Here is an 18,551-nt window from a genome sequence, read left to right on the forward strand (position 1 = left end):
ATTTCTTTTTAACCTAATTAATTGTGAAATCAGTATCAACTAAATCCACATTTGCAGTGCAGAGGAATCACAGAAGTGAATTTAGATCATTTACACAGACTTAGAGGGTCATGGATGAGTTTAACCTGATGGTAAATAATGTGTTGGTTTTAAAACATAAAAAAATACAATTTTATTTATGTAGGTGATGACCAAATTGCTTTACAAAAGCCAAGGCAACAAACATTAGAATAGAAACACATAATACATTAAAGTAAATAAAAGATAATAAAATGAAAACCTATACAAAAAACTCGAAGCCTATATGAATGTCAAGGAATATTGAAAGCAATTGTGAAAAGATAAGTTTTCAAAGTAGATTTGAAAATTGACAAAGTTGGTGTGGTTCTTTTATAAGCCGGAAAGCTGTTCCATAACTTAGGGCCGATGACCTCAAAAGCACGGGTGCCCTTTAAGTCCAGTTCTAGGAACAAATAGTAGATCAGAGTCCCCCGATCTGAGTGATCTTGACTGTGAGGGCGGATGCAATCGTTCAGATGTAGAGCCTGGTTCCGCGAGATCAAAACCGATGTAATGTGTTCACTTTTACGCATTTCACTTTGAGGAGCCGTGCTGCAGCATTTTGAATTAATTTTCAAGCGTGAGATACATATCTGAGGGGCACCAATATATAAAGAGTTACAATAATCTAATCGTGGATGTTACAAAAGCATGCATAACAGCCTCAAATTTCTTAGAAGACGAAAAGGGCTTAACCTTGGCTAAAAGACGAAGATGGTCAAAGCAGGACTTAACCACAGCACTTGTCTGCGTATCATATTTCAGGCTGTCATCAAGCAAAAACCCCCAGGTTCCAAACACAGGTGGTACTGTATGGTAACAGCGTATGCAGATCAAAGCCATGAGTACTGCAATCTCTTGAACCAAACAAGATCATTTCGGTCTCGCCCTCCTTAAAGGATTAGTTCACTTCAAAATGAAAATCTCCTGATATGTTACTCACCCCCACCTCATCCAAGATGTTCATGTCTTTCTGTTTTAAGTCAAAAAGAAAGAAGTTTTTTGAGGAAAAACATTTTCTGGATTTTTTTCCACCGTAATGGACTTCAATGGGTTCAACTACATCTGATATGGGTTTCAGAATTAGGCATGAGAAAATGGCTCGATAGCGATAATTTGGTACACCATAGCCCCGTTTCCACCAAAATTGCCCAGAACAATTTGTACCAGGAACTTTTCTCCCCACAGACCTGCAACTGTCTGCATTTCCACTGCAGAAGATTAGGCAAATTAGTCCGGTGCTGTAGGACTGTGCGCGACTGCTCCTCCAAGTCAGTGACGGACAGTAATCATTTTTGCGCGACACTAACCACGTTTAAAAGCACACTTTTTTCATTCCGATTGAAAGATTTAGTGGACTGTTTACATGAGACCGATCTGGTGTTTACATGTGATGACTTTCAATCGCAATTATTTTGTGACATGCAGTTTGTCTGCCGCATCAGAAATGTCAACGCTGTTTTCTCCAGCAGTTGGAATGTGTTAACTGTAGCCACAGCAACTCTTAACGGCCACCAGGACTAATACAGTATTATATACGCTATTTATCTGTTGTAAAGTGTAATAATCAAGAGAGCAAGACTGATATTTACTGAATGTAGACCAAACCTCGCAAAAGACTTTTAAAAATGCCGGTTGAAATAAAATGCTGCATGAGCTCAACTAATCAGCATGTTCAGCGCCCAAGTCCCGCCCTCGAAAGTTCCTGTACTTTGAAAAAGCACTACCTCGCGAGCAGGGCCGTTTGGAGGGGGAACATTTCCTGGTATGAAATCAGAAAACCAACAGGAAGTCAGATAATTGTTGATTTTCTTTCCAAAATTGCTGCAAATTTTGCCATTTACAGACGTTGCACTTTAACAACCTCCTACTAGAGATTTGATCAGATAAACATCATATTTGGTTAGTCTAATCTTAAGACAAAGTTTGATGTTTCGCCATGAAACAGGAAATTGTTGTAGCTCAGACATACAATGTCCAATCTGCCCCAAACTTCACATTTTATTAGTCCTGACCTAAAGACGTCTACATCTCAATATTCAGTTAATATAAGTCATAGCGCCACCTGCTGGCAACATGAAATACAATGCTTTCCACTGTGATTCACTCCCTGAAATGCATCTAAATATGCCATGAAGTTCCTATCATGCTAGAGTCACATTAAATCATACAACACGTATACAACATATGTGATTAACGCCAAGAAACAGGAAGTTGTTGTAACTCAGGCATACAATGTCCGATCTGCCCCAAACTTCACATGTTTGATAAGTCCTGACCTGAAGACGTCTACATGACAGTATTCAGTTATAGCCAAGCGCCACCTGCTGGCAGCAGGAAGTGTTGCACATCAAAATGACTGATTTTTCCTATATTCATCCACTTTAAATGCTGTTCGCTCCCTATTCACTGTATTCCTGAGGCCACCAGGTGGCGGTGACCCCGGGCGCAAGGGCCCTTTCATCGCTGCTTACAGCTTTAATTATGCCTTGTAATGAACTGTATGGTCTCATTAATAACTGTAACAGTTATAATACATTATAATGCACTTTTATAAAATGTGTTTAATTTCAGGTGTAACAAGGAAGCTGTGAATATAATAATGCATTTTAACTTTGGTTATAATTACTTATGAAAAGAGATAATGCATTATAACTTACTAAATCTAAATTAATGATTTAGTTTTTCCCCAAAATTTTTTTTGACTAAAAGTACTGCAGGGATATATTAAATGTAGAATATATCCAGCCAGCACTATAACACGGATATACACATCATAATTGAGTTTATCTGTGAGAATAATCTGAGGTTTTTGGGTGTAATGTTGTGGTTTGATCTAGCGCAGGTCCTTCGGGGTTTATCCGGGGCTCGACCCGCCCGTGTGCGTGTGTGTTTGTTGAACGGGTCTTGATATCTCTGTGCTGCCGTGCCTTCTCCGCACTGCAGCGGATTGGACGGCTAAGAAGCTTATCTCCTCTGAGCACGGCTCGGTTTGCCTCAGACCCCTCCCACATCCGCATCTTATCCCACTGCCACTGAAGGAGTCTTTAACCGCGCTCTCATTATGAGCAAAACAGGGCTTAATGTCAGGAATACAGTCAGGTTTTCCGTTTCGGATGTGCCATGCCAGTTTCATCTGTGCTATTAAGCTTTTTGAAAGATATGTATATATCTTTCAAAAAGCTTAATAGCACATATATATATATATATATATATATATATATATATATATATATATATATATATATATATATATATATATATATATATATATATATATATATATATATATATATATATATATATATATATATATATAATTCGTTTAGTTCATTTAGTCTAGATCGTGTTCAGGTTTGCTGAGCTTTTCACAGAATGACTCTTGTGTGTCTGTTTGGCCAATAAATGTGACATCCCTTCCTGTGAAGGGCTGATATGTTGGGATGTGCTGGAGGTCAGGTCAGCTCTGGTTGGGATGGGTGAGGGGGTTTGTCTCTCAGTAAGCCCGTGACTCAGACTGGATTTGAAGCGCTGATCTCACTGAGGCCTTTCATCGGGATATAAACTCCTCAGTGTGTGAATAATCAATATGTGCAATAAGTTGTCTCTTTGTCTAAAACGCTACTAGATAAGAGATTGTGTTTGATCCAAAGATATCCCTAAAACAAATGTTGTGTGTGTTCAGGCTCAGATAACCTGGCACGCTGCGGTGGTCTGGAGAGTCTGGTGGAGAGTAGCGGTCTGGACGACACCTGGGACGACAAAGCCAGCAACAGGATGAGCACCATTCGCTTCATGGAGGACGACGATGACGAGGATGATGAAGAGGTGAGGAAGAAGGAGGCTCTGCTAAATTATGCTTATCAAGTTCTAAAGCTCATTTACAGACAATAGAGCTTCACCATATTGGATTTTACAAAGATGAAAACAAGGCTGTGATTGATAGACACGTTCAAACCAAATACAATAACTATAAAGTCCAATATATAATAATCCCTTCAATACTATGAGATTAGGGACATTGACTGATATGAACATTGACTGCCAGAAATATCAGCATTAGACATTTGCAAAGTTATTGGCCTGTATGAAAAATGAGGAAGACAAAAAAATCTAATAATATTTTCATTATGTTTACGAGCAATACAACCTCTGAACAAATTACTAATCTAATAACAAATTAGTTTAACTCTTTCCCCACCGTTGACTGAATTTTCCAGGCCTTTTCTATGTTTTCACTGTTATACAGTAGGGGGCGCTATCATAGATCCTACTCAATCTCCTGATCAAAACACAGGTGAAGAAGCAGAACATTGTGCTTTTTTTACATTCAAGTGTTGTGCATTCATGAATCTAGAATAAATCGATGATATTTGGAGCCCTAGAGTTTATAACTAATCTAAAGCCTCTGATTGGCCACTGCATTCATAAGCTCAACAGAAACGTGTGATTAATCATAATGTCCAACGCTGCAAAAATAGAAATCTGATGAGCAGATCTAAATCTAATATATATATTTGTTTGTTTAAAAGCAGAGGGTTTGTTTTGTCTCTGGATATACTGCATGTTCAAATATTCATACAACTAAATATTCTAGGGCCCATGAAAGTTTTGTGAAAATGATAAAAAATGCCGCTGCTAGCTGGACATTTTCAAAAACGCCGGCAGGGAAAGAATTGAACAGAAATAAGGCCTTTTGATCATTCTTCATTGTAATGTCAGCTGATGGTGCATCATAATCTATTGTGTCATCAGGCTTATATTCAGATGTACTGCTGTATCCGTATACTTATCTGCACCTATATATTTAATTCGAAGAAGGCATGATGAAATATGTGCGGAGCGTATGACTAATCTAAACGCCTCTGATTGGCCACTGCATTCATAAGCTCAACAGACATGTTTATGATTTAATCATAATGTTAAATGCTGCAAAAAACACTTGACTAGAAATCTGGTGAGCAGATCTAAATCTAAACACTTTTCATACATTTTCAGATTTAATTTAAATATTTTTTCACTGATTTAGTGGTCATACTTCATGTTAGCTGTATTTAACTACTATGTATGTCCATTTAGTGTTGTCATGTTAATGGAATTTCCAACTTCGATATGATACTTTGAAAAAATCCCGATATTTGATAACATTTTTGATACTACAGGGAAAACTGACATATTCCGCCATGTTATTATCTTTTAAGTTTTTTTATAATTAATTTGGGACTTGTTGTTGCATACATATATATATATATATACTGTAAAAACTTGGTGTTATTGAGGTGGATGTGGGTAAGGGTCAGACAGGTTTAAGGGTGGATTAAGAGGTCAACAGTCTGAGTATAGATTAGATTAATGTTAGGTTTTTGGGTAGCTTCAGACTTAGTATGTAGTTATTATCCAGTTAATGTAATTACTATAAGATAGAATGTACATCCAGAACAGGGCTGTAAAATAAAGCACCACTAGTTAAAATAAAACTACCACTAGGTTTTAAATACTAGTTCAATGTAGAATCATGCATTACTCATTGTGTCAAATGATGAATTTAAATCTTTTGTTTAGTTTATTTTGCCTATTGAGTTCTGACCCTGGTGCAGTGCATGCCATCTATGTGCTGTAGAAATAGTTTATAATGGTATGTTTTAGTTTTAATTGAATGTTTAGGGTGTTGAAATTAACCGTTGCATCACTGCTGACGTTTCTCTGATATTATTCATCACATATGCGACACTTGTGCTAGTGTAGAATGACGGAGGGAGGCGAAACACAAAAGTGAGTAGTAAATAGCGCACCCACTATTTAACGTTAACAGCGTGTGTCAACCTATATTAGGTCATATGATGTATATTTTTTTACAATTTCTTTTTTTACATTTACATTTATTATTACAGATTTTTTATTTAACGGTTTTATACTCATCAAAACAATGGTTGGTTAATTAATTTTTTTTTTTTATTTATTTATTTTAAGCCCAGCACTTTTAATCTAAATGGTTGGTTTAATTGGTTGGTTAATTTTATTATATTTATTTTAAGCCCAGCGCTTGGTTTGATTTATTTATATATTTTATACAATTAACCCAATGGTTTGTTTAAATATATATATATATATTTTAAACCCAACAGTTGGTTTTATTTCTTAAAATAAATCTTTTTATTTATTTATTAAAAACACTTTACAATAAGGTTCATTTGTTAAATACATTAGTTAATATGAACTAATGATAAACTGCACTTATAAAACATTTATTTATATTTGTTCATGTTAATTTCAACATTTACTAATGCATTATTAAAATCTTGTTAACATTAGTTAATGCACCGTGAACTAACAAGAACAAACCATGAACAGCTGTATTTTTTATTTTTTTCCCCCCTTTATTTAACCAGGTGACGTCCCATTGAGATATTTAAATCTCTTTTGCAAGGGAGCCCTTGGGCAGCAATACACAAGTTACACAAAATCACAAAACTCAACAAACAAAACAGATTTACAATTTAAATATAACATAAAAAGGGTTAATAAAAACGTGCATTTTTCAAATGAGAAACAAAAAGGAAAAAGAAATATATATATTTGAAATAGTTTTACCTTTTCATATGGTTTAGTAATGCTTTGAAGGCTGTCATGATGGGCATCGTACGATCTCTTCCATCTTTCTTTTTCTTTCCGTTTCTCAGAGAACGCTGCTGCGACGGGCCACTCCTCACCCCGGCGAGCTCAAGAACATGAAGAAGGTGGCCGAGAGCATCCGAAAGGACATGAACGCTGCCAAAGGCCTGGATTCCAACAAAAACGAGGTCAATAATGCTGTGGAGCGAGTGACCACCACGTCTGTGTGACCGCTTTATCTCCGAGATGTCTCTTCCCCAATGTGTCTCTCCCTGAAGCCCCTGCAGAGCCATTCCTCACTGTTTTCTCCCAGGGGCTGAGCTCCCTCATGCTGTCCTGGGACCACCAGAGCCCCGTTTTCCAGCCCTGCTATGCTCATCTGTGTCAGGGACGAGGTGCCTTCTTTTCTAAAGACCTCCAGAGCAATAACCTGCAAAGGAATGCACGTTTTACTCTTCAAATCCAGTGCTTTTCGTTTGGTTTTCTGACACAAAATAGGTAGTTGCACTACAAGTCTTAGTGGATTCTTTAATATAGAAATATGAATTTTATATATGTATATGCTCTATTTTTTTATTTTGGAAACACTGGGTGCATTTCTTTCTTTCAGTGACACACGGAGCCCAGGCATTTTTGGACCTACTGATTTTAAAAATTATTGTATAGTTGCTTGTGAATATTGATCCTTTTATACATGTGGCAGCTCAGGTGGTGTCAATTTTATAAACCCACACACACAGTTTCTTAATCAATGAACTTTCCCATCGCTTGGACTTAATTTCAGAACTCAAAAGCATTCGAACAAAGCGACGGATTTGAAATGTCATAGGCGGTTCATTCCTATCTGAACGTGAGGGGGCAGCTCTGTGTTTCATTACCAGGTGTTTCTTCATAATCCATTGTGTGTAAAGATGTTTTGTACTAAAAGTCAAAATAAGGGCTAATGCGGTTCCTGAAACACTCCGTCATCTGTCCGACAGACCTGCACTGTGCTTTATCACCGTAATAGTCCTTCTGCTGCAGCTCAAATGTGCTTCCAGCTTTGTAAAAGCAGGTACAATACAGCTCTTTTGTAAGTAAGGTAAGGGTAGTTATTATCTCTAGCTTTGGTTTAGGTGAGCAGGTTTTCCCTCCAAGTGCCAGAATGCACTTTTACAAGCAACGCTATTATTTTTGGGGTTTTTAAAATATATGTATGGTACACTACGGACTTCATTTTACATTGTATGTTTTCATTTGTATTCCAAGAAAGACAGATTTGGTTTTTAATGTTGATTTTTATCTCTTTGTAAATGATGAAGCTGCACAGAAAACGATCTTAAGCAGGTGCTGTTTCTGGGCCAGTACGTTTATGATTTTAACCACTGAAATAATAAAATGACTTTATGAAAGCAAAGCTTATGGTTCATTATTTATATGCAGATTTAACGTGAATTGAAACCCCTTCAGATGTCTCGCCACTGCTTTTGTTCTTTAATTAATTACATTTTTTCATCCTGTCATTGCGTCTTCGTCCTCATGCCGTTCTGAACCTGTATGCCGTAATGTTTTTCTATCAATGATTTATTACCTCCAGCTTCAGCCCACTGTTTGTCCACCCGCGCTTTCCTCTGCTCGCATGTGCTGCTTTTTCTGCATTGTTTCATGTGAACATTTTGTCAAAATATAATTCTTTTTTACAGATTCAGACAAGAGGTTCTTTCTGCTGCTGAAATGCATTGAACCCCCTCAGGGCTCGACATTAACACTTGTGCGGGACAAGTGGATTTTTTTGAAGGGGCAAATGAAAGTGAATTTTAAGTAGCCTGATTTGAAAGTAAAAAAGTAACCAAAACGCAAGAATGATTCTCCAAACTTATACACGGAAAAACACATGAAAAAATGTTGAGCCCTGTCTATGTATATGACTATAGTAGAGATACACACCCTACATATGATACAATATTTGAAAGATGATCCATAGTTTTCCATTCTCCAGATGTTCTCCAAAACTTTTTTGTTATTTTTATGGAAACTTATGCTCAAATTAGGGTCCAATTCTTAATAACTACGATGTTTGCCTCAATAAACTCCTAATTACTGCTTATTAATAGTTAGTAAGGTAGTTTTTATGATTAGGTATTAAGTACATTAGAAAATGGTCATGCAAAATAATTAATATGCGATTTATAAGTACTAATAAACAGACAATATCCTAGTAATATGCAACTAGTTAATAGTGAGAATTTGAGAATTCCATTATAGACCAATGTTTATGGTTTCTGTTCATCAAGGTTCTATTAGATTTACAATAAGGATATTGATAATATTGTAAATGACATTTTCATATGCATGCTGTCTTCTTCAAACTTTGTTCATGTTAGAATCTCACACTTCAAACTTTTAATGTAAATCATATCCATAACATGCCTTCTGTAGCTCTGTTCAAAGGTCTGATTGTGGGACATTTCTCGCTGTCCTTATGATCGATCACAGAGTTCTTAACAGCTTTGATTCATCCATCCGTAACATTCTTTTGCTATCGTTCATCGTCTGATCTGGAAGTTCTGCCCTTGCTGGTGTTATTTGTGGGTGAGCCTGTTTGGGTCAGCTGTGTCTTCTTTGGCCATCAGTCTTCTCTTCACTGTTGTGGATGAGCCTGTTTGACATGTCCTGTTCGCTCTCGCTGAGCTCCAGTGGAGCGCGTGTTTCTCAGCTCAGTCTGTGATGTGCTTGTGCAGCACGGTTACCACGTATAACTCTGTGCTCGTTAGATTTTTTCTTTCTTTCTTTCTTTCTTTCTTTCTTTCTTTCTTTCTTTCTTTCTTTCTTTCTTTCTTTCTTTCTTTCTTTCTTTCTTTCTTTCTTTCTTTCTTTCTTTCTTTCTTTCTTTCTTTCTTTCTTTCTTTCTTTCTTTCTTTCTTTCTTGAACACATCGGCAGTTCATTCTCTCAAAAGAAAGAACAACTGAGTTTCTAGAGAACTTCATCCTTCTTGTTAATGAGCGTCCAAGATGACCAGCGCCAAAAAAAAAGAAAAAAAGAATGCATTTAAGAACACACACAATCACTCAACACCGGAACAAATGATGGAGATTTTTTTAATTTTTTAAAGGGGAGCTGTTATGCTTTTAAAGTTGTTCCCTGTCCCCTGTATAATGTATTGTCTAAATAGTCTCCTATCCCCTATATAGGGCACTGTCTGATCGTTCTCTATCCCCTATGTAGTGCATTGTCTGATTGTTCCCTGTCCCCTATGTAGTGTACTGTCTAATCGTTCCTTATCCCCTATATAGTGCACTGTCTGATCGTTCCTTATCCCCTATATAGTGCACTGTCTGATCGTTCCCTATTCCCCTATATAGTGCACTGTCTGATCGTTCCCTATCCCCTATATAGTGTACTGTCTGATCGTTCCCTATCCCCTATATAGTGTACTGTCTGATCGTTCCCTATCCCCTATATAGTGCACTGTCTGATCGTTCCCTATCCCCTATATAGTGTACTGTCTGATCGTTCCTTATCCCCTATATAGTGTACTGTCTGATCGTTCCCTATCCCCTATATAGCGCACTGTCTGATCGTTCCTTATCCCCTATATAGTGCACTGTCTGATCGTTCCCTATCCCCTATATAGTGCACTGTCTGATCGTTCCTTATCCCCTATATAGTGCACTGTCTGATCGTTCCCTATCCCCTATATAGTGCACTGTCTAATCGTTCCTTATCCCCTATATAGGGCACTGTCTGATCGTTCCCTATCCCCCATATAGTGCACTGTCTGATCGTTCCTTATCCCCTATATAGTGCACTGTCTGATCGTTCCCTATCCCCTATATAGTGTACTGTCTAATCGTTCCTTATCCCCTATATAGGGCACTGTCTGATCGTTCCCTATCCCCTATATAGGGCACTGTCTGATTGTTCCCTATTCCCCTATATAGTGCACTGTCTGATCGTTCCCTATCCCCTATATAGGGCACTGTCTGATCGTTCCCTATCCCCTATATAGTGCACTGTCTGATCATTCCCTATCCCCTATATAGTGCACTGTCTGATCGTTCCTTATCCCCTATATAGTGTACTGTCTGATCGTTCCCTATCCCCTATATAGTGCACTGTCTGATCGTTCCCTATCCCCTATATAGCATACTGTCTGATCGTTCCCTATCCCCTATATAGTGCACTGTCTGATCGTTCTGTATCCCCTATATAGTGCACTGTCTGATCGTTCCCTATCCCCTATATAGTGCACTGTCTGATCGTTCCCTATCCCCTATATAGTGCACTGTCTGATCGTTCCCAATCCCCTATATAGTGCACTGTCTGATCGTTCCCTATCACCTATATAGCATACTGTCTGATCGTTCCCTATCCCCTATATAGTGCACTGTCTGATCGTTCCCTATCCCCTATATAGTGCACTGTCTGATAGTTGAAAATATTTCATATTTTGAAAATATTTAAACTTTAATCCTTTAAATCTTCTTCAAACTTTATGGTCAATCTTTCTCAAGCCATCAAAATTTGTCTTTTTTGATCTTGTTAGTAATGCAATTGGATGCATGGTGTATTAGATTTTAAGAAAATCAAAAAAAAAAAAAAATGAATTGGACCATTCACAAATGCATGAAAATGTTACATAGTGAGAGTTTGATTCAAACTGCACCATGCAGTAAAATGGGTATAGCTAAATGTTTGCTTTTAGGAAAATTCAATTAGAAATTTCCCAAAAGCAAAAAAATCCTTGACAGTTGTGCTTGTGATGTTTCGTAATACACTTAATTATTGAAGCATCCGCAGGCTCAATACAGCTTAATGAGCAACTAGTGATGAAAATTTAATGTTTTTTGGTTACTAAGGTAACAATCTGCAGTCTAAGTGATATTTCTTAGAAAGGAAATTAAATAAATCCCCTCAAGGCTGAATGTAGTGGTGATTTTATCAAGAGATGTTCTGAACTAGAATTGTATTAATTTTTTCTTTAGTTTATTAATGAATAATAATTATTGTAAATATATCCACAAGCGGAGGGTCTCTAAGTCACACACTCCAACACACTGTTGTGTAATGCCTGCCAGGATCTTAGAAAGAAGGCTTCGGGTGGCTGCATCATCCAAAGAGGATCCGGTTCTCTCTTCCGTCCCTCCTTCGACAAGTGTGGCCCAAGCCCAACCCCAACCCTCTTCCCCGCAGAATTTTTCTTTGTGGGGTTGCACTTTTCGACCAGCGGTTTCGACTACTTGCGAAAGGCAACAAAGTGGAGGGAGACGAGGAGGAGGATGAGATATTAGCTCGCCTCCTCTGAGATGAGCCAGATGATGAGGAGGATGATGCTATTCTGTCTGCTGCACAAACATCCAGGCCAGTGAACACGCTAAGCGGCGACATTTCACCTGCACCCAGAATGAGTCGATCTTTGGGTCTGGCCTGTGAAGGGTTAAATTTAAACGAACTTGGGCTCCCACAAGAGGTTATAAACACTATTCAGAACACTAGAGCTCCATCAACGCTCTTTCTGTAGATATGACCTTAAATGGCATGTGTTTGAGGAATGGTGTACACATAAAGGAGTTATTCCTTTTAAATGCGTGGTGAGTGATGTACTCTGCTTTTTACAAAGCTTAATGGACAATGGGAGAGCGTTTTCTACTATTAAAGTTTACCTGGCTGCCATTTCGGCCTGTCACATAGACTTCGAGGGAGTTTCAGTGGGAAGGCACCCACTTGTATGCCGTTTTATGAAGGAAGTGAAGTGTCCGAGACCAGTATCTAAGTGCCTGGTCCCGTCATGGGATTTATCCTTGGTTCTGAATGCTTTTACTCTGGCTCCATTTTAACCTCTGGAGAGTGTTGATATTAAAGGATTACTTCAGCGATTAGCATATGGCTTTGTATCAGTAGAAACCCTGGAGTATATTCAAATGATTGTGCTTTCCTCCATCATATCCCCCTGAGATGAGAGATTTATGCATTTTATTTCTGGAAAAATTCCTCCTATGATGCAAATTGACGATATTTGCATCATAGGAGGAATGTTTGGCCAAAGGCTAAAGACTACAGCCAGCAGAGGGAGCCATTTCCGCATGTTTTGAATCTGCGCATGAGGGATGGAGATCACACTCACAGCTCAGCTCAGCTACAGGCACTCATTTAAACGGAGCTATGGTGAGCAATGTAAGTCTTTTAAAGCAGCACTAGGTAACTTTTCAACCTTCATAATATATTTTTTAAGACTCTTGTGATGATAAATCGACTTACAATAGGTTGAATGACACGTCTGCCATAGACTGATGGGGTCTGTATCGTTTTTAATCGTACTTTTAAACTTCGGGTTTCGGGTAGTAACCCGAGAACAAAAAGAAAAGAACTACAAAATTCGACTGCTTTACGGCATATACGTCACTTCCACCAACACACACACTTCCTTACATTCAGACGTGCGAGCACAACTTTGTGTTACGTCACGGACACGAGGAAACAGGAAATTGGTGCGAGGACTCAAGTGCAGTGAGAAAATTATAATTTATTATAAAATAAAACATAAACTCAACACAAAAACCCACGAGGGGGAAAAACACATAATCAGAACTGTAACATAACTCAAAAACATACCAACAGAGAAATCACGGGGAACCGGAAGACGCAGACATAACATACACAAGGATCCAACACAGACTGACAAACACAAGGAGATTATAAAGGGAACAAACAAGGCAGATAATGAGGGAGAACAGGTGGGGCAAATTAACCAATAATCAGATAACAAGGGGGAGGGAACTGACAGGGACACGAGCACATGCTCAACATAACAAAACCCACAAGTGCACACAAGACAGGACAGGCATGTGACATTACCCCCTCCTTAAGGAGCGGCTACCAGACGCTCCACTAGGGACGGGAGGGACAGACCCGGGCGGGACGGGAGGGACAGACCAGGGAGGGACGGGAGGGACAGACCAGGGAGGGACGGGAGGGACAGACCAGGGAGGGACGGGAGGGACAGACCAGGGAGGGACGGGAGGGACAGACCAAGGAGGGACGGGAGGGACAGACCAGGGGGGCACGGGAGGGACAGACAAAGAAGGTACAGACAAGGGAGGGGTAAACAAGGGAGGAACGAGGAAAACAAAAAGTTCAGGAGGCCATGGTGGCCCACAAAGTTCGAATGGCCAGGGCGGCCCACCGAGTTCTGGAGGCCCACCAAGTTCAAGCGGCCGGGGCGGCCCATAGAGTTCAGGCAGCCAGGGCAGTGCGGGTAGCGCAGGGCGCCAGGGAGGCGCGGTGAGAGCAGGGCGCCAGAGAGGCGCGGTGAGTGCAGGGGGCGCCAGGGAGGCGCGGTGAGAGCAGGACGCCTCAGCGGCGCACGGAGAGCAGGACGCCTCAGCGGCGCACGGAGAGCAGGACGCCTCAGCGGCGCACGGAGAGCAGGACGCCTCAGCGGCGCACGGAGAGCAGGACGCCTCAGCGGCGCACGGAGAGCAGGACGCCTCAGCGGCGCACGGAGAGCAGGACGCCTCAGCGGCGCACGGAGAGCAGGACGCCTCAGCGGCGCACGGAGAGCAGGACGCCTCAGCGGCGCACGGAGAGCAGGACGCCTCAGCGGCGCACGGAGAGCAGGAAGCCTCAGCGGCGCACGGAGAGCAGGACGCCTCAGCGGCGCACGGAGAGCAGGGCGCCTCAGCGGCGCACGGAGAGCAGGGCGCCTCAGCGGCGCACGGAGAGCAGGGCGCCTCAGCGGCGCATGGAGAGCAGGGCGCCTCAGCGGCGCAGGGAGAGCAGGGCGCCTCAGCGGCGCAGGGAGAGCAGGGCGCCTCAGCGGCGCAGGGAGAGCAGGGCGCCTCAGCGGCGCAGGGAGAGCAGGGCGCCTCAGCGGCGCAGGGAGAGCAGGGCGCCTCAGCGGCGCAGGCAGGGCGTTGGGGAAACTTCTCCAGTCCAGCAGTATCCACCGGCACTGGGACCACCGGAATACGATCTGCTGGCATTGGGACCACCGGAACATGATCTGCCAGAACTGGGACCACCGGAACACGATCCACCGGCACAGGGACCACCGGAACATGATCCGCCGGAACTGAGACCACCGGCACACGATCCACCGGAACTGGGACCACCGGAACTGCCTCCGGGGCTTCGGATAAAGCCCTGTGCTCCTTCCACGCATGCAGGACTGCCACCACAAAGCATCCCATCACAGCCCTCCAGGCCGTTTCCGGACTCGGGACCACCGGAACGGAGTCCACCGGCACAGGGACCACCGGAACACGATCCACCGGCACAGGGACCACCGGAACACGATCCACCGGCACAGGGACCACCGGAACATGATCCACCGGCACAGGGACCACCGGAACACGATCCACCGGCACAGGGACCACCGGAGCACGATCCACCAGCACAGGGACCACCGGAACACGATCCGCCGGCACTGGGACCACCGGAATACGATCCGCCGGCACTGGGACCACCGGAATAATATCCGCCAGCATTGGGACCACCGGAACACGATCCGCCGGCACTGGGACCACCGGCACAGGGACCACCGGCACAGGGACCACCGGCACAGGGACCACTGAAACTTGGACCACCGGAAAAGGCACGGAGGGAGACTTCCTTCTCCTCCTCCGTTTCAGGACCACTGGAACACGATCCGCCGGTACTGGGACCACCGGAATACGATCCGCCGGAATCGGGACCACCGGAACACGATCCGCCGGTACTGGGACCACCAGCATATGATCCGCCGGCACTGGGACCATGGAAGGACTGGGGCCCAGGCGGTTGATGAATTCCCAGAATCCCAGACTCCCCATACTATCCATTACCTCCGGAGAGAGGGGCATGTCGAGGCAGAGATTAAAAGCTTCCTTCCACTCTGCCTCATTGAGTCTAAAATGGTCCACCTCCCTGAGGAACCTGCCTGCGAACTGTTGCACATCCGTCCCCTGTTGACGGATGTACCGGGAGTTCAGGTAACGCATTACCCGCAGGTTCTTCTCCCACTCCATAGGAGGATACCGGGAGAAAAAACAAAAACAAAAACGAAAAAAAAAAAAAAAAACAAGTCCTGCTGAGTCCTCAAGTGGTTGGATCCTTCTGTTACGTCACGGACACGAGGAAACAGGAAATTGGTGCGAGGACTCAAGTGCAGTGAGAAAATTATAATTTATTATAAAATAAAACATAAACTCAACACAAAAACCCACGAGGGGGAAAAACACATAATCAGAACTGTAACATAACTCAAAAACATACCAACAGAGAAATCACGGGGAACCGGAAGACGCAGACATAACATACACAAGGATCCAACACAGACTGACAAACACAAGGAGATTATAAAGGGAACAAACAAGGCAGATAATGAGGGAGAACAGGTGGGGCAAATTAACCAATAATCAGATAACAAGGGGGAGGGAACTGACAGGGACACGAGCACATGCTCAACATAACAAAACCCACAAGTGCACACAAGACAGGACAGGCATGTGACACTTTGTTCGTCGGATAATATAGTCATGTTCGAAGCAGCACAGACACATAAGAAAGAAAAGGTTTTGTTGGAGGAAAGCAAACGAAAAAGTGATGGGATTAAAAGCAGGACGAGGATCAAAATGTGACCAGCGTTTGCTCGTCGGCGTGAGCTGAAGGAGGCGAGCCCGACCGATGCTGTCCTGCTTGTTACGGTGAGCTACCACTCAAACATTGAACTGAAGTATCATATAGATTCTGTAAAACGCTAACCAATAGACTACTATAATGACGCTGGCTTGTAAACGTGAGCATCGTGATTATTTGGTGTTTGAAAAAAATAAAACCCATGAAATTATATTCATATGACATGCTGAAGCATATGCCACTGACTGTAACGTTACCTGGGATGAAGACATTTCACACGCGACGCCAGAAGAACTCGAAATCCTCTTGCAGTGTTCAAGGGAACTGTTAGTGCTGCACTGACCCGCGGGACGCTTTTATGAAGTTATTTGGCCCGCACCGCACCACTGTATATATTTTTACAACCCGCCGTGCACCCGCGACCATTAAATAGACATACGGGGTCCGTGGGTTACGAGACGATCCACGCATCACTAGTTCAGGGCTATCAGGGTTGTCATGTCAACAAATGCACGCACGATGGCATCCCCTGTTGTAGGATGACGGAGCTTACGACAGTAGTTGAGGACATTATTTTTTCCAAACTGTAGGGGGACCCCGAGAGCAAAAGTAGCCAAGTGGGGCTTTAACATCTCAAATTAATTTCTATGAAAGTTAAGCTTGCAAAGGCATGAACTGAAACGCGCCAGACTGAACTCGCATTGTGAATGTATGCTGTGAGTGTAGTCGCGATTACCTCAGCTCTCATCATGAGCTCATTCAACTCATTTATCTGACTCCTGCAGTTAGTGCTCAGTGCTGTGATACTCACGCGGTGACTCACTCATTATATTGAACAGACACGTTCAGTTTTTAATTGTAAGTGTCTTCTCCAACTCAGTCACAGTAATCAAGTAGCTGGCTTTGGGAATGGCCTCACAGGGCAGCGAAGCATTCTGGGAATTGTAGTCTTTCATCCCCATGAGACAAAAATACATTTTCTGTCTTTTCTCTGTCTAGAAGGCACCAAAATCAAAAATAATTTCACATTTCTACTACATTGATGACCCAGTTTAAATACAGATTCATCTTCCCAGCGCTGAAGTACCCCTTTAAGCTCCTATCTCTGAAGATGATCTTGCTACTGGCTTTAGTATCAGCTAAGGGAGTGATTGAGTTGCATGCCTTGTCGGTTCATCAGACTTGTCTGAATTTTAGCGCGGGTGGTGACAAGGTTACAATGTTGCCTAACCCGGCTTTTGTTCCCAAAGTCAGTGATTCAGCTTATAACTGCTCTGCTTTGGAGTTGTGTGCCTTTTACCCCCCCCCCCTTTTTTTTTTCTTTGGAGGAGCAAATTGCACACTTTGTGTCCTCTATGCTATTAAATAAACAGGACATGATCATTCAGGAAGAATGATTAGTTATTTGTTTCATGGGCCACGCAGTGTAAGGGTAAGCCAATCTCCTCGCAGCGCCTTTCCCATTGGATGGTAGAGGCGATTGAATTGGCCTATATGTCTATGGGCTTTAATCCCCAGCGGGTTTAAAGGCCCATTCTACAAGAGATATATCTACGTCTTGGGTGTTGTTTAAGGGGATTTCGTTGAGAGATATTTGTGCAGCTGCAAGCTGGGCTTCCCCTCATACATTTATCAGATTTTACTGTCTGGATGTCACTGCGCCTTCTATGGCTCATGCAGTTCTCAATGTTGGCTCTTTGGAGAATTGAAAGCTTATCTTTCGTTCTTGCCGGGTCTGTTCAGCACCTTCGGAAAGCATGCGTTCCTGGAGTTGGCTTTATCATTCCCATATGTGAGATATCCAGTGATTGTTTGAAAGAGAACAGGTTACTTGCGTAACCCCCAGTTCTTTGAGAACAGAGCGAGGTTTCTCACCAAGCTTCCCTACTCGCATAACACGGGGCAAGCGCATGCTCAGAATGCTGTTTATGGGGATCACAGCCATATATATAGGGAGGGGGTAGGCATGTTTATGAGCTGTGATTGGTCCATCCTTCGGACAGAAGTGGTCTAATTGGTGCTTCCATAGTCTATCACGCCTGGGGGCTTTCCCATATGTGAGATACCTCGCTCTGTTCTCAGAGAACCGGTTTCCTCCCAATGTCTCTCAGCGCCGCTTTACATAGGGGGTGGACACGTCCCTATTTTGCGAGCTTGAATGTCATTATAAGGGTCTCACTTGGGAGCCCCAAATACTACTGAAACTTCCGAAATTACCAATTATTACTAGTGAGTGAAATGTGCATGCCACTTCCCTGCATACGGGTATACCATGCAGTTCAT

The 18,551-nt window shown here is 42.4% G+C and overlaps 1 protein-coding gene across 1 annotated transcript in view; it reads left to right on the plus strand.

Annotated features, from left to right (window-relative positions):
• lrrc1 (leucine rich repeat containing 1) overlaps positions 1 to 8,058 on the plus strand; it is a 72,355-nt gene extending 64,297 nt beyond the window's left edge. Inside the window, exons 13-14 of the mRNA XM_067421369.1 lie at positions 3,746 to 3,888; positions 6,741 to 8,058. Of these exons, the coding sequence (XP_067277470.1) occupies positions 3,746 to 3,888; positions 6,741 to 6,902 (305 nt within the window). The 3' untranslated portion in view covers positions 6,903 to 8,058. The remainder of the gene's footprint in view (positions 1 to 3,745; positions 3,889 to 6,740) is intronic.
• Positions 8,059 to 18,551: the final 10,493 nt, after the last annotated feature.

This window comes from Pseudorasbora parva, chromosome 17 (genome assembly GCF_024679245.1).
Source record: "Pseudorasbora parva isolate DD20220531a chromosome 17, ASM2467924v1, whole genome shotgun sequence".
Lineage (NCBI taxonomy): Eukaryota > Metazoa > Chordata > Actinopteri > Cypriniformes > Gobionidae > Pseudorasbora > Pseudorasbora parva.